We start from the raw sequence: 17387 nt of genomic DNA, 5'->3' as shown, positions 1-17387 counted from the left end.
AGACATGACTGCAGCAACTTGACATGGGTGCACACACATGTCATGACAAGTAATATTTTTCTATTTATTCCAATATATTACTTCTTAGTTACTCTATTATTGTTGTTGAGTCTCTGTCAGGTCAGACTCTTTTATGACGCTATGGACAGTAATCTGCCAAGCTCCTCTGTCCATAGAATTCTTTAGGCAAGAATACTGAAATGGGTAGCCATTCGCTTCTCCAGGTTGTATCTTCCTTTCTCCAGGATATCTTCCCCACCCAGGGATCAAACCCAGGTCTCCTGCACTACAGGCAGATTCTTTATAGTTAGAGTCGTCAGGGCAGCCCAGAGGGCAGAACATTTGTTAATCAGATGAGAAGCAGTCACAAAACCACCTGAGACAAGATTAAAGGGACCAGAGAGGCTCATTAAGATTAAGAGACTGGGCTACCTAAGACCCTGCACACACCCTAATCTTGTCAGCAATCCCATCCTTTTGAAACTTTGCAGAAGAAAGAAGAATGCAAGACTTACTTGCATTGATCCTTATTACATACCCCTGCTTGACTTGGCCAAAAGCAAAGAGGAAGCCTCAAGGAGCCTCTTGATGAGGGTGAAAGAGGAGAGTGGAAAAGCTAGCTTAAAACTCAACATTTAAAAAACAAAGATCATGGCATCCGGTCCCATCACTTCATGGCAAATAGAAGGGGAAAAACTAGAAACAGTGACAGGTTTTATTTTCTTGGTCTCCAAAATCACTGCAGACAGTGACTGCAGCCACGAAATTAAAAGACATTTGCTCCTTGGAAGAAAAGCTATGACAAACCTAGACAACTACCCATTCCAGTACTCTTGCCTGGAGAATTCCATGGACACAGGAGCCTGGTAGGCTACAGTCCATGGGGTCTCAAAGAGTCAGACACAACTGAGCAACTAACTTCATACTTCATTTTTGCTGTTCATCCCAGGCTTCCCTGTTCTTCACTATCTCGCAGTTTGCTCAAACTCATGTCCATTGAGTCGATGCTGCCATCCAACCATCTTATCCTCTGTCACCCCCATCTCCTCCTGCCCTCAATCTTTCCCAGCATCAGGGTCTTTTCCATTGAGTCGGCTCTTCGCATCAGGTGGCCAAAGTACTGGGGCTTAAGCTTAATCAGTCTTTGCAATGAATATTCAGAATTGATTTCCTTTAGGATTGACTGGTTTGATCTCCTTGCTGTCCAAGGGACTCTCAAAAGTCTTCTCCAACACCATAGTTCGAAAGCATTAATTCTTCAGCCCGAAGCCATTTTTTATGGTCCAACTCCCCAATCTGTACATGACTACTGGAAAGACCATTGCTTTGACTACATGGACCTTTACTGTACACCTGAAACTAACACAACATTGTATATCGACTATACTTCAAAAAAAAAAAAAAAAAAAGGAATATAAATTTATGCATAGTATTTGAAGTAAAGTAGATTTTAAAAGTCAGCTAAAATGTAGGGATTTTACATGTGTGTGGTGGAAAGGTGCTTCTCTTCACAAGCCTTGTAGAGCTATTTGACTTTGCAATCTGTCTGAAAGTATATATTTGAGTAAAAGGAATAAAAATTAATCTAAAGAACTAACAGCAAAAGGTTTTTTGGTTTGGTGTTTAAAGTCTGAGGAAATTGAGTGCAAAGCCAGCTCAGGAACTCAGTTTTCTGCCAATCATATCACTTCTCTGTAACAGCTTTAGCCTCAAAAGCTGACCAAACGGAGCAGAACTGGCAGAACTCAGTTTTCTGCCAGTCATATCACTTCTCTGTAACAGCTTTAGCCTCAAAAGCTGACCAAACGGAGCACATTGTTTGGAAAATTAAAAGGGCCCTTGTAGGCATTCAGAAGGTTATGGTTACCTACTAATTGTTTGACCCCTCATGAACTTTTGTCCACTTTGAATTGGATTTGCATTTATCTACTTTGGTGTTCACTGAGTTTGAATTTACACCCCTTTTGGAGAGAGAGAGAAGAGAGGACCTAACTCCACCCACCATAGTAATCAGATTAACGTTGGAAGGAAAATCAAGTCCTAAGTCTAGTGCAGGAGGGGTGTACCACACAAATCCTGTATAGGCAAGTTTGCTATATAAACTGGGACCAAGAAAGGTCCAGGCACTCAGAACACTGATATCATTTGCGGAACAGCACAGTAAGAACCAAAGGGTAGCATAAACACTTAGTCTGTGTTCTACCTGGAAACTGAAACACAATGAAGAGGCATTAAATTTAGTCTGCCTTGTTTCATAACTTTGCCTATAACCAAGCTCTTACGAAAGGTATTGGAGTGTTGTCTTTGGTGTGGCTGAATAGCCATAGTGGTCTCCCTGAATTCTACATCTCACTTCTCCCATTCATCCTCTAGTGACAGTAATCTTACAGGTTACATGATCTTTTTCCCCCTCTTCAAAAACTTTCAATAGCTTTTCATACAATGCAGGATAAAAACCAAACTCCTTAAACTCATATGGTAAGTATCTCCTTTGCCTCTCCTTTCTGTTTGTCCATCCCTGTTTCATTTAGACCTTGATCATAAAGATGAGACCATTAGACAACATTAATAACTTAGCTCATTAATAACTTAGCTCCTGATTTATGCTTTCCTAAATATATGTAACACCTTACTGAATCTATTGATTGCTTTCTTGGAGTAGAAGTAAGAACGAAGAATTAAGTTGTTAAATAACTGACCCTCTCTCCCTAGCTTCCTCTTTAGTAAATTTGCAGGTGGATCTTTCAAGCGCAAGTGGATCACACAGGCAAGAGAACGTCCAACCACAGGTGGACCATGGGAGCAAGACAATGTCCCGAGGAAGAGACATCAGCAGGTTTGCATGCAATGGAAAGATGATGAAGAATCTGACCTCCTGCCTTAATGATTAACTAAGATTGTTTCTCCTTGTTCCATTTAAAAATTGGCATGACGAAGCAGGATCATCAGAGTTGGTGTCTGGACATAAGTCCACCATCTCCTCAGATTGCTGACTTTTCTTCTTTATCAAAGCTTGCCCTTCAATTTATTGGCTATTGAGCAGCAAGCGGCCAAGCCTGCACACAGTTAAAATATGTAATTTGTTGTTTGTTTAGTTGTTCAGTTGTGTCTGACTCTTTGCGACCCCCTGGACTATAGCCCACTAGGGTCCTCTGTTCGTGGAGTTTCCCAGGCAAGTGTACTGCAGTGGATTGCCATTTCTTCCTCCAAGGGATCTTCCCAACCCAGGGATTGAACCTGCATCTTACCGCTGAACCACTGGGAAAGCCTCATACTATGTAATACTTACTTGTCATCAAACGATCCCAGCCTATCTTTTCAGAATCTTTCTTTTTCTATTACTCTTGGGATTTTTAACACTCTCCATGATTCGCATTCCCATCTTTCCCATCTTTGCTCATAGACAGAAAATGGACTTATCATGCATATTTGATGTTTACATTCTATAATCTTTCAGGTTTCAACTCAGACATGACTGCTTCATGACACCCTTTCCAAATTCTAAAGTTCTGAGCAATTCTGAGGTGGAAAATAGTGCAATTCTGGCTTAACAGAGGTGAAGGTTCCAACAGATGGGTATTGGCCAACATTATTCAGACACAGCTTGTAAATTATCTTCCACAAATGTATCTTGGACAATCCATAAATCACTGAAATTGTTTTCCCTGTCAGTCTGTTCAAGGGTGGACTTCCCATCCTGTCTTCTTTATTACCTTCCAGCCAATCTGCTCAGCCGATGAAAAGAAAACAAAACTGGGCTATTCCCAGACTTTGCAGTTTTTCTCCCCTGCCTCTTAAATTTGTTACATAAATTTCATTTATGCTTTAGTTCCATGCTCTCATATACATGTAAACTCCTAATGTGTTAACTAATCAGACCCTTTGATAGTCTTCTCAGCCAGACCCTATAAATCCCGACTTAGACTTGGACCAGAAACAAACCACTACAAGGTTTCTTGTGCTGTTCTATTTGCCTCTAAACCACAGAGGAAACCAGTCATCACAACCCAGTCAATCTTCTCTCAGACTCATCTTCCCGCAGAAAGGAGCTCCTGTATTATTCTTGTGTAAATTAGTCCACATCTGGTCCATTTCTCTCAGACTGGGAGCTTCATGCTCTCAGTGTCTTCTCCTTCTGCTATGTAGATATTTTTTTTTTTTTTTTATAATGAACCTTGTTTTTTAATTGTTGACTAATTTTTTTAAATTTACTTATTTTTAACTGAAGGACAATTGCTTTACTGCATTGGTTTATGCCATACATCAACATGAATTAGCCATGGGTATACGTATGTCTCCTCCCTCTTGAATCTTACTCCCACCTCCCATCCATTCCTACTCCTCTAGGTTGTGATAGAACCCCAGTTTGGATTTCCTGAGGCATACAGCAAATGTCCATGGGCTATCTGTTTTATACATGGTAGTGTATATGCTTCCATGCTACTCTCTCCATTCATATAGATACTGACACTTCCTTTCAGATATCCATGCCCCACTGGACATGTTTCAGTTTTGGCAAATAAAAAATGATTTTTTTAAAGTGTGGGTTTTTTTCCCCACTTAGTGTAATCACCCTCAGTTCAGTTCAGTCACTCAGTCGTGTCTGAATCTTTGCAACCCCATGGACTGCAGCACGCCAGGCTTCCCTGTAAATCACCAACTCCCGGAGCTTACTCAAACTCATGTCCATCGAGTCAGTGATGCCATCCAACCATATCATCCTCTGTCGTCCCCTTCTCCTCCTGCCCTCAATCTTTCCCAGCATCAGGGTCTTTTCAAGTGAGTCAGTCCTTCGTATCAGGTGGGCACAGTATTGGAGTTTCAGCTTCAGTATCACTCCTTCCAATGAATATTCAAGACTGATTTCCTTTAGGATTGACTGGTTTGGGAAACACCTTAGAAAACCCAAATTAAGCTCTCTCTATATATACAGATTAAGCTATAGAGTTTGGATAATGAAGCTTCATAGGCAGGCTGCAGGATGTTACCAGGGTCTCCTGCACTGCAGGCAGATTCTTTACCATCTATGCCAGCAGAGAAACCCATGAGGATAGTTAAAAGGAGTGAAACAAAATTAAACCAGTGGTGAAAGTGATTGAGCTGATGAGCAGATGTCTTAGACTGAGTAAAGAAGTGAAGCCAAATAGCTGCTAATGGCTTGTGACAAAATGGGAGTGGGGACAGGGGCGGGAGACTCCATGTGGCTAAGGACAGGGCAAGGGGGGAGGCAAAGTGAGGCAGATAGATCTCTTTAGAACAAGATCCTTACAGGCAGGGTTTCTTTCCAGATCTCCTTGTACCTGAGGACATTTTAACTTCTTTAAGGCTGTAGCATCCTGAAGGTTGAAAGGATCTAGAGTACTTTATGGAATATGTGACACTGAAGAGATTCATTTGGCAGTGCAAAACAAGGCCCCCTTGGGTGTTATTAACAATTCATGCATTTAACAATTTCCAGAGGCAGTGTCTTAAATGACTCAGAATAAAGTAGATCACCAGCAGATTATACTCACTTAGAACATTTTCCCTCCTGGCTCAGTGAGCGTTCCAAGAAAGGGTTTAATGAGGTGGTGCATTAATCAGCCACCCCTGGGTCTGTATTGCTCCCTGAAATGGAGCTAATTGACTAATAAACAAATTTTCTAAAATATTCCTTACCTCTACACAGGATATATTAAGACGGATCACATGTCTCCAGCTGTTTACCTCAACCAACAAATATTTATTGATGAAATAAAGCTACGTGAGGGGTGACTTAGCAATAATACAGCAAGCTGACTGGCAAAAGGACAAATCAGAATATAATTCTCAGCAACATCATAGGAGGCAAGTGAAAATAAACTGTCAAAAGTAATAGTAACAAATGCATGTGTATAATAATTTACAAATCTTGTCATTTCTAGACAGTTTATTTGATTTTCACAACTATCATCAGTGGTGTTATTATCCTTTCTTTTACAAATGAGAGACTGTTCTTGAAAGAGTTCGGTAACTTTCCTAAGGTCACTGGCAAGTAGTTTTTCCCCAAATGTACTTCATTTCCTAAATTTTCCAATAACAGGAAATTTTGGAGGTAGTGTGTTATGTGGACAGGTTAGCAATGCAACAGCAGGATGGTGCCCTGGGAAGGACTCCAAGCAGTTAGTGCTCCAAAGATTGGAGAAGTACGCATTTGCCAGGCTAGAACACTGGAGTGGGTTGCCATTTCCTCCTGCAGGGGATCTTCCTGACCCAGGGATCGAACCCACGTCTCTTGCATTGGCAGGTGGATTCTTTACCACTGAGCCACCAGGGAAGCTTTAGGTGCCAATAGGAGAATGCATTTCTACCATCGCTCCACCAGGTGGCAGTGAAGGTCACCACTAGAAACAAGTGTTGTCACTATAGAGACAGGACTTGAAAGCAGTCAAAGCAGGAAGGAGGAAAGAGGTAAAACAATGCTATTCTTTTAGAGTTACAAAAGCATACGTGTGCATATGTGTGCATGCCTCCATGTGCGTGCATGTGTTTGCAGGGCAGAGGAACTAAAAAATGAATGGAACTGTTACTGCATTCTATTCAGTTTCCCGTTCTGTTAGTGGGTAGAAGAATGAAAGAAAGACCTCAATATTTGCACTTCAGTACTTTACTGTGCCCTCTTAGCCCATGCCCGCAATCCCACCCCTGGATTTTGGATGTCCAGTGAGGTACTACATGATGTCCCAAATTATCACTGTCATTTAGCATAAAAGTGAATGTTCTCATGAGAGGAAGGCTGTGTGAATTCAGTGCATTAACAGCTCTGGCTGTGCCTATATGAGTGTCTTTCTCCACAAGTGTACACAACCTGTTTGCTGCTAGGGAAACTTGCAGCGTCCTCTAGGGAAAAGAACTTGATAGGTGAAGGAATCCAAGCTGCCTCTGGTGCTTTCCAGTTTAGTAGTAATCAGCATCACTACAGGTTAATTGCAAATTTTTTACCCCTGGATAAAGAAGAGTTCTCAACAAGAGCATCCCATAGCAGAAAATAGATGCACCTGGAAATGAAGAGTTAGAATCTATCTTTCCCACAGAATGATGTTTAGATGCCATCCTAACCCTTCTGAAAGTTAGGAAAAATTTTTCCATTTGTCTGGGCATATTTACCAACCCTGAGGACACCTCCACTCCATTAATAAAACCAGATTTTGGGGGGTGGGAAGGATGTTCAAGAAGTAGGGGATATATATATATATGTGTGTGTGTGTATATATATATGGCTGATTCATGTAGTTTTACAGCAGAAGCCAACACATTATAAAGCAATTATCCTCCAATTAAAAATAAATTAAAAAGGAACTTCTAAGGTACTATGACTACTATACTTCAGCAGATGAGACATTAAATTACAGAGAATTTAAATCACTTATAAATGTAATATTTTCCCTATAAATCACTTATAAATGTAATGTGAATTACTTATAAATGCAAATTAGTGTGCTAATTTTAAGTTGTGTTGCAAGCAGGAACCAAAGAAGGAGTGTCTGACATATTACAAGAGAAAATATGTGTAATATAGTAACTGTTACTACTAGCAACTAGTGGCCATGTCTGTTTATAATTACATTTCTCTTGCTGGGTCTATAGGCTTATCTCAAATTTAACATAAACAAAAGTTTTAGCAATTTGATTTGTTACAGCTAAATAAAATACAACGGTTAAAAAAAACAAAAAAGGTCCCCATCAATCAGAAGAGTGTTGTACTCCGGGAGACTCTTTCTCCATCGGGGGCAGCTGCTTTTCTTCTGGCACTGATGGTAGATCAGGTGCTTTCTGCCCGCACCTTGAAACAGTGAAGCGAGTCATGCGAAGTGCTTCCTCATACCCTGGGAGGGTGTCCAGAGAGGAGGGCAGCTGGCCCAGGGAGCTGGGGGAGTGAGCCACAGCCAGGATCCTTCGAGCCGCAGGGCCGAACACTGACTGCAGGGCTAGGCAGGAAAGAACCGGAGTTCAAGTACATGTGGCATCTTCAGAAACCAGAGACTTATAGCACATGCAGTTCCCCTTGATTTATATTATTTTATGAAAAGGGTGTCTAGCCTCTGTCCCTTTTCTTTATTTACTCATTGGCTGCACTGGGTCTTCGCTGTTGCCCACAGGTTTTCTCCAGTTGTGGTGAAGAGGGGCTACTCTCTAGTTGGTGCATGGGTTTCTCATTGCGGTGGATTCCCTTATTTCAGAGCACAGGCTCAGTAGCTGAGGAAGATAGGATTAGTTGTCCCACAGCATGTAGGATCCTCCTGGACCAGGAACTGAACCCGTGCTTCCTGCATTGGCAGGCAGATTCTTTACCACTGAGTCCCCAGGGAAGCCAAATCCCCCTTCATTTTCAACAAGTGTCAAAACTCATTGTCACTCTTGGCAACAGATGTTATAAAAGTCCTGTGAAGCTTGTGTAGAAACCAACTTCCCTCTTTGCTTTCTCAAATAATCTAAAATGTGTCCCCACATCTCATAACCCCTTTCTTTCCCCTTTACGAATTTAAAACCCTTTATGCCAACCCACTGAAGTTGCAGATCCCTTAGAAGTAATTGTTTCTGCCTATTTATGTTTCCCCGTAGACTGACAGTGAGAAAAGAAGCAGGAAAAGGTGAACAATGTGCTATAGCTCTCTCTTTTTTCAAAATAAATATTACAGCATATTTCCACCTGCTGTTCTGCCCAGTAGGTCACTCTCCAATTTTAGGAAAGAATATAATCCAAAGAAGAGAACAGAGGGAGATAAAGGAAAGTGTCTTATAACTATCAGGTGTTGGGCCTAATATTTAACAGAGTAAGACCTGGTGAATAAAGAATTTAAAGTATCCCATGACTAATTTTTCTAAAGATAAAAAATATAGTAAAGAGAAAATATAAGTTTGGCTTTCACAAAATCTAAGATGTTTTCAAAAAAGGGATATGTGCAGTGCTTAAAATAGTTTTATCAAAGTAATTGTTTATCAACTTGTAAATTTTTCCTATAAGACATTTCTAATATGGTCTCTAACATTTCATTTCTTCCTTCATTCCATCATCAGACCGTAAGTACAGCATCCGTGAGAGGCAAGGTCACCACACCATCAGGCGTCTGGAAATTAAAGCTGCCCCAAGATTTAGAATCTTTAACACTATTCCCTCTTGGTACAGTGGGCTTCCCTGGTAGCTCAGCTGGTAAAGAATCCACCTGCAATGCGGAAGACCTGGGTTTGATCCCTGGGTTGGGAAGATTCCCTGGAGAAGGGAAAGGCTACCCCCGCCAGTATTCTTGCCTGGAGAATTCCATGGACTGTATAGTCCATGGGATCGCAGAGTCAGATACAACTGAATGACTTTTTATTTCTTGGTACAATGGATAAGAATCAACCTGACAATGCAGGGAACAAGGGTTCCATTCCTGGTCCCCGAAGATTTCACATGTCACGGAGCAACTAAACCCCTGTATCACAACTGCCGAACCCTGCTTGCTCTAGAGCCCATGCTCCCCAACCAGAGAAGCCATCACCATGTGAAGCCCTCATACCGAAACCAGAAAGTAGCCCCTTCCCCGGGGCAACTAGAGAAAGCCCGAATGCAGCAACGAAGACCCAGTGCAAGCAAAAATAATACGTGAATAAATAAATAAATCTAATACTGTTTGATCAATGTTTTTAAACCTTCGCACCAGGTGTTCTTTTAAACCCGGCTTCACTTCCCGTGTTACATGTCCATATACTCACAAGTGACCGTACTCTGGAGAGTGCTGTCATGGTCAAAAGCGATGACCGTCACTTCATAGGGTGGCTGGCCCTCCTCTCCCCCATTTTGCTGGCGATCCAGACAGCAGCGGAAGCACACAGAAGTCAGGCCGCATAGGAGAAGCAGTGCCCCGATGACCACCAGCAGCCTGCAAGGACCCCACGGAGTACTGAGAGCTCTGTGCTCCTTGTTTTGTTTTTTAAACCAATTTGCATAATCAGCCTTCAATGTCTGCATTTTAATTCTTGCTTGAATATTTTTTAGAATGCTTTTAAGATTTCAGTTCCAGGCTTTCCTGTCATATATATACTTCCTTATTTTGTCAGCAAGACTAAGTCAGTTCACTTGAACAATTCATGAGAGATTTAAATGCATTTTGGAGGGGCAAATTTTTACTGAAGTAGTCTCCTTTCTGTGGCTATTTCTAGAGTTGACCCTGAGAAAATACACAACAATCTGTTGATGTTAGCCCAGGAGATGGTATTGAAATAGGAAATCCTGCTATATTGTCACATAGGTTAGTGATGAGGAAAAGAGGCTTTACTCCGTGAGATGTTAGGTAAGTAGGCTCAATATCTCAGATTTTTTCCCCTCTGTTGTCAATATATTTAAAAATGAAAAAAAAAAAACCACTTAAAAACTAATACCCCTGAGAAACGCTTCCTTTTAAATGTCTTTTTGGGTAACATAGCTGAAACTTACCATATATACCAGAGATGTACCCAGTCTGTGGTCAGGCAGCTATGGAGAAAGAATAATAATTTTATTTTTCAATAAAAATATAATCAATGTCTGTTATACTTTCAGAATCAGAAATATGAGTTACAAAAATGTATGATACCTTTATAATAAAAGCGTTACAGGTTATGTTAACTTCAATGTAACCAGCTAAATCTATCATGAAATGGGATGCCTTTAGTAGTGGTTTATTCATCGTGCATGCTGTTGCTTCAGTTGTGTCCGACTTTTTTGCAACCCTATGGACTGTAACCCGCCAGGCTCCCCTGTCCATGGGATTCTCCAAGCAAGAACACTGAAGTGGGTTGCCATGCCCTCCCCCAGGGGATCTTCCTGACCCAGGGATCGAACCTGAGTCTCTTACATCTCCTGCATTAGCAGACAGGTTCTTTACCACTAGTGCCACCTGGGAAGCCCAGAAGCGGTTTATACCATCATGTAAATCACTATAAGACAGACTAAACTAGTTATCATTAAAGTAATGTTAATAGAACATGTAACCACAATCATTGTAAACAGTTTTGATGACGATTATCAAGAAAGAACTTGCAGAATAAGCTTACAAAGAGTAAAAATAAATGTGACAGTTAAGGTTTGTATATATTTGAAGTCAATAGCTTAAATATAAAGAATATTTCAATTATAAGCATGAACATTTATAATTTGTTTTACAAGCTGTTGCAAAAAGGGCGACTATATAGGTAAACAATAGAGCCCTACTATATAGCACAGGGAACTATATTCAGTGACCTGTAATAATCTATAATGGAAAAGAATATGAAAAAGAATATGTATATATATAACTTAATCCTTTTGCTGTACCCTAGAAACTAACACAATATTATAAATCAACTATATTTTGATAAAAAATAAAAAGCAGAAACAAAGGGGAAAAAAAGAAAAAGAGGGGGGGTCACAATAAAACCATAAAAACACCCACTATAAAAAGGGCTTTAAATTTTCACATCCAGGATCAAAACTGATAAGCATATCCCCTGAGGCCAAACAAGAAGCGGGGGCGGGGGGGGAGGGTGGAATGTAAAAACCAACTCCATCATGATGAAAGCTAATTCAATACTCTGAATGAACTAGGGCAATTATCAATTTTCTCTACAGAATGAAGAAAATATGGATTGCATGGGACAAGAAGTGGAATAAGTTTGTAAGTAGGAAGAGAAGGGGAAGGAAAACATTTGTTACTGAAGATAATTATTAATGCATTTAATAATCCTTTCTGATATAGTGATCTGTTGAAATCTATTGAAATCTACTTCTCTATCCTCTCTGCACAGTTGTAGACCATACAGTTTGTTTCATCAATAAACAGTGTCTCTAAGTGTCCTCATATTTCTCATTCGTTCAAAGCCTCTTCCAGTTCTACAGCGTTATGATTCTGATTCTATTAAAAGTAACACTCCTACAGTGGTAGGCGTGTAAAACCTCAAAGAGCATGTGACAAGTAATGAAGGCCATTGCCATTCCCCCTGGGTTTAACAGACTTGGCTGTTGGGAAACTCTTTCCGTGGCTAAATATGTATTTTTATTCAAGCTAAGTAAGTCTTTTACTCAAACTGTCCCTGCTTCCTTAAAACAGTTTACCTCCAAGAGGAGTGAATCTCTTCCCTTTTTCATCTTGGTGTCCTGTGTCTACACGAGACCTAATTGTGACAGATTTAGATGGAGGGATAATCACCTCAAAGTGAGAGCTAAGTGACACCTGCAATAAATATTGTTGTTACTATGGTTGTTGTGTAGTCTCTAAGTTTTGTCTGACTCAGTTGACACCGCATGGACTGTAGCCCACCAGGCTCCTCTGTCCATGGGATTTCCCAGGCAAGAATACTGGAGTGGGTTGCCATTTCTTTCTCCAGGGAATTTTCCTGGCTCAGGGATCAAACTTGCACATCTCTTGCATCTTCTATGTTGGCAGGCGGATTCCTTACTACTGAGCCACCAGGAAAGTCCAATAAATATTAACGTGCCCTAAAAAATAGGAAATGCTCTGCATATCTGAAATGGTGGTTCTACTCTAGCAATCACCCAGGTTTATCTGTCTGAGTCTAGTGAATTCTGTCTGCCCCAATGAGTCACTGAGAAGCATGGGAAAGAAAATCTTTCCCAAATCTCCGTGACTGTATAAACTGAGATTACTTCCTATCAAAAAAGTTTTGATAGGAAGATTGGCTTTGGAAAAAAGTGCTGTCAGCAGTATTATTTTGAGTGTTTAGGATGACTGGAATGCTTACTTGTTTTTGGAGAACCCGTCTGTGAGATCAGTGGGTGGAGGCCCATTTAAGTAGAAATAGGGAAATCACAGCTATCTGATGACATTTGACCCTGTTTGGGGTGTTGATGTTTTTGTCTGTCTCGCCTTCCTTCCACTGAGCATTCTCAGATACTTACTGTTCAGGACTGACACAGTTCTCCTCACATCTTGCCCGAGGAAGCTGTAGGAAGGGAAATAATCTCAGACAGGGAAATGGTCTCATTTGCTCTGCTCAGCAGCCTATGTGTCACCCTCATGACTGTGCCGTCAGGTTAGCGGGTGAGAGCGTAGTAAATACAAGGACAAGGTCATAGGGTCAATCATGGTTAGGACTGTTTTCATCTCTCCTATGCCTGATCTTTATTAAATTCAAAGTGGGAAAGCCTGCAAGAGCAAATGTCTACTCTGATTTGGTTCTTCTTTTTTTCCGTGGTGGGGAGGGAGCATCTCTGACTTTATGAATGAGATGCAGTGTTTATACCAATTTGTTCATCTTAGAAACTTTCTCATCTGTCCCCGAGACAGATCCTTCAAATTCTCTCTCATTTACAAGTTGAATTCAACCCCAGTGTTCTTTTTTTATTTCCTCTGTACATCAATAACTCACTGGCGATACTTCAATCTAAAATTAAAAGTTAAAAAAAAAGCAACTCAGTGCCTTAGTGGTGGTAATTCTGTATTTAATTCTGTGTAGTACTATTTACACTCTGAGTAAAACATTTTGAAAACATGACTTAAGATTAAGCTAGATATGTCATTCAGCTTGTTCAGAGGGCAAATATTAAAACAAAAGCAAAAACTCACCATACAAGAGAAGAAGGGGGGAAGGGAGTGGAAGAACTATTTATTGAATAGCTACTCTCTGCCAGCCAGATTGCTAAGAATTTTTAAGATTTCATAACATTTCAGCACAGTAACCATGCCAGTGGGTACTTTACTTTGAAATGTTAAGGGTCTGAGGCATAGAAATTTAAGTAACATGACAACTGCACATACCTATAGATTTGGCCAGAATTCCAAACCAAATTCTATCATGTGTTCATGTTGAATGAATTACTGGAACCAGAGACAGAGTGCTCTAACTCCTTGACATTGCTGTCAGATCCCTTCTACTCCCAGGAAAGAAATCTTCCTCCGCCTCTTCTAGGTATGTTTCAGTTGACTTTCTCCTTCTAAGACTCTCTAGGTAAATTTTTGTTCTAAAAACTGTTTCACTCTTCCAGTAACTTGGATGATTTGATATTACAGGAAATCAACAATAAATGCCCCAAAATTTCTCTAAGGAGATGGAAATTTGTACTTATTGAGAATTGGGAGCAGGGGGACACTCAGACTCATGACTTTGGGTGAAAAGGACTTATAAAAGAACTAACAGCTGACTTCTGCAAAAAACACTTGAGAAACTCCTGGTTTCACTAAAGATGACAAAGTATGGGTTTCCTCCACCCATCCACAGGACTTCGTTTTGCTTTCTTTACTAAAGGAGAATAAAAAAGCCTAAGGTGGTTAGTAGATAAAACATCCCTTTTCAAGCCTGTTACAAAAAGAGAAGAAATGAGAAAAGAAATTTGGAAGGGAAGAACAGGAAGAGAAGAGGAAGCAAAAAGAAAATACAAGGAAAAGATATGGGTTCAGGCCCTCAATTAACTGGTATATAGGAAGCAAATAGACAGCAACCTTCCTGTTAGGAGCTGTACAGAAATTGGAAGCCAACCCATTTCATCATTTGCTTTTCTTCTTAGTAGATTTCATAACTGAATAAACTTCTCTCTGACAATGGTCTGGAATCCCTCAGTCCAATGACCCTTTCTCAATTGAGTTACTTAGAATCTCCTGCTTCTCAATGGAGAGAAATAAAAGGTCCAAATTACCTTTAAAGAGTTTTCTGTCTCTTAACTTATCTCTGACCGGGAGGCACCTAAACTGCTAGAGTGGTATTAAGGCTGATGTGGGACATACCGTTTAGGAGAATTATGTTCTTGGTTTTAATAATTTACTTGAGAACCTTTTTTCTTTTTTTGGCCACATGAGTGGCTTACTTTTTGGACCTTAATTCCCCCACTAGGGATTGAACCTGTGCCCCCTGCAGTGGAAGCATGGTGTCCTAACCACCGGACCACCAGGGAAGTCTCAATAATTTACTAGAGATTTTGAGGGCTAGGTGATAAGACACTAAAAGAGAGAAATATACATAACAGACACTTCTAAATTGCCTTCGCTATCCTACTTGTATATATGTCCTTCTTTTCATTGATGTCATTCGTCACAGGTCACTATGTAACCCTATAATACTAAGGGAACATTCTAGTTAATTCTTTTCCCCTCCCACCCCTTTGGTTCGAAAGTATATGTCTTTCCCCCTCATTCAGTTTTCGCCCAGGTTCTTTTGACAGTTGGCTTATCTGAGAAACAAACAAAAGTCTCCTTCCTGCATTTTCACGACTCACCTGGGTGAAATACACCAGGGCAGAGGCCATCAGAGCTGGGGACTGCAGTCCCATCTGGCTGGACTCTTACTTCTCCAGATCAGGCACTGGGCATCCGTCGTCTCCCTTCTGTGCTCTGGGCCATGTCTGACTTCTTGACCTAGAGGACTTAAGGACAGAAACTTCTCTCAGCAATACGCTGGTTTTTCCTCCTCTGTCTCTTTCTCTCCTCTCACTCTCTGTAGTTGTTATTTTCTGTAATTTTTCTCTCCCCTTTCATCCTAGCTTCTTTCTCTACTTCTGCCCCTGGGTTCAAGGTCTCTACATTTGCTTCCCTGCCCCTCCTTTTCTTCCATTCTACTTTTAGTCCTTTCTAGATGCCTTGTCCAGACTGCCTCCAAAAGGACAACTCTCAGGAAGGACACGTAAGTCCTGTGACTTAGGTATTTTTCTAGGCAGTGGTAAGAAACTGGACTTGAAGGGGGATCAAAGGGAGACCAAATAAAGTCTCTTTTCCATCAGAAAAGGAGTATTATTCTTGGCCCTCCACCCAAGCACTCCAGGATGACTGTTGCTGGTTGAAAGTCACCCTGCCAACCTCCATTCACACCGGCTCGCCATGTGATTAGCCCTCCTCTCTTGCTCTTGGAAACCACCCCCCTTTACTATGTTGATAATCAACTCTCCTGGTTCTGGGTCATTTATTCCTAGACACTGGAGTAGGGCTGAGAGGTTGCCAAATGAACTGGAAAGCTATAGCATCTTTGGAAAAGCAAGTTTGGAAATTAGAATTTCTGGATGCTGTCCTTGAAGTTGCCCTCCACACTGACTTCAATTCTTATTGAAATAGTGAAAAATCAAACAGACATTTCTAAAACAAGACTCAAGATCTGTATGTCTCTCTGTCTCTCTCATTTAATCTAAAGTCAGAGCCAAAATAAGTACCCATGGAAAGGACATAGAATATTTATAGAGATACACCTCTCTAGGGACAAATGAATGCTGCATAAATGATGTGTGGTTAAGCCAATAATCTTTTAATACAAAATATTAAGAATTTTTTTAAAAGAAATTATTTCATAGGAAAATTGGGCATTTGTTTACAGGGATCTATCTCATAAAAATTGAGAGAAAAAAAAAAAAGCAACTTTTGTATCCTTCCTAACTCTGAAAATCTGATTTTACTGAGTTATTGAAGGAAGACCACTGAGGGCAGTTGGTTCTAAAAACCCTCACACAGCATAACAATGTGATACAAGAATAGAGAATATAAACTCAATTTTTTTTTCTTAGCCAAGGAATTCAAACAGTGAGAGAAAAAGTTGGTACAATACTGATGATCCAAAATCATTCATTTTCAGAAATAAATGAGCACTACGTCATTTTTTAAAAATATAACAGTATGTTCCAAATTTCAGCAGAAGAGGGGCCAGGTAGGAGGCATTTTACAGGACAAAGGTGGCAGAATCTTGGCCCTTCACTAAATTATCATATAATTTCTCAGTCCTCAATTTTCTGATTCATGAACTAGGAATGGAATGCCCGTGAGACCTGCCCTAGATGTTGTTCCATAGAAAAAATACAATCAGAGACATGAAGGCATTTTGATTAAAGTATTTCTATTCAGAGTGTGATGTAGCATCATTAAACTTGCTCTTCTCTTACTCATGTCAGAGACAGTGGGGCATCATGGCTAAGACTCCAGCTACATTGTCTGTGGGGTGAAATACTTACTTGGTCACTTATTAGCTGTGGGATCTTGAGCAAGATATTACATCTCTCTGTTGGCTCAGTTTCATCCTATATAAAATGGATAATAGTAATAATAATAATTGCTGTTATTGTTCATTGTTTAGTTACTAAGTCGTGTCTAACTCTTTGTGACCCCATGAACTGCAGCACACCAGGCTTCCCTACCCTTCACTGTCTCTCGGAGTTTGCTCCAACTCATGTCCATTGAGTCGGTGATGCCATCCAACCATCTCATCCTCTGCTGCCCTCTTCTCCTCCTGCCCTCAATCTTTCTCAGCATCAGGATTTTTGCCAATGAGTCAGCTCTTTGCATCAGGTAGCCAAAGTATTGGAGCTTCAGCTCCAGCATCAGTCCTTCCAGTGAATATGCAGGGTTGATTTCCTTTTGTATTGACTGGTTTCATCTCCTTGAAGTCCAAGGGACTCTCAAGAGTCTTCTCCAGAACCGTAATTCAAAAGCATCAAGTTACTT

The 17387-nt window shown here is 40.5% G+C and overlaps 1 protein-coding gene across 1 annotated transcript; it reads right to left on the bottom strand.

Annotated features, from left to right (window-relative positions):
* Positions 1–7117: 7117 nt before the first annotated feature.
* TMEM52B (transmembrane protein 52B) lies at positions 7118–15784 on the bottom strand. The gene is made up of 4 exons (XM_070370133.1): positions 15762–15784; positions 10436–10474; positions 9715–9881; positions 7118–7946 (listed from the first exon to the last, which is right to left on the bottom strand). Exons 1-4 carry the CDS (start codon positions 15782–15784, stop codon positions 7702–7704), a joined length of 474 nt encoding a protein of 157 aa, XP_070226234.1. The 3' UTR covers positions 7118–7701.
* Between the last annotated feature and the right edge of the window lie 1603 nt (positions 15785–17387).

This window comes from Bos mutus, chromosome 5 (assembly GCF_027580195.1).
Source record: "Bos mutus isolate GX-2022 chromosome 5, NWIPB_WYAK_1.1, whole genome shotgun sequence".
Lineage (NCBI taxonomy): Eukaryota > Metazoa > Chordata > Mammalia > Artiodactyla > Bovidae > Bos > Bos mutus.
Note: the sequence above shows the minus strand (reverse complement) of the source record. Positions and strands in the feature narration are given on the sequence as shown.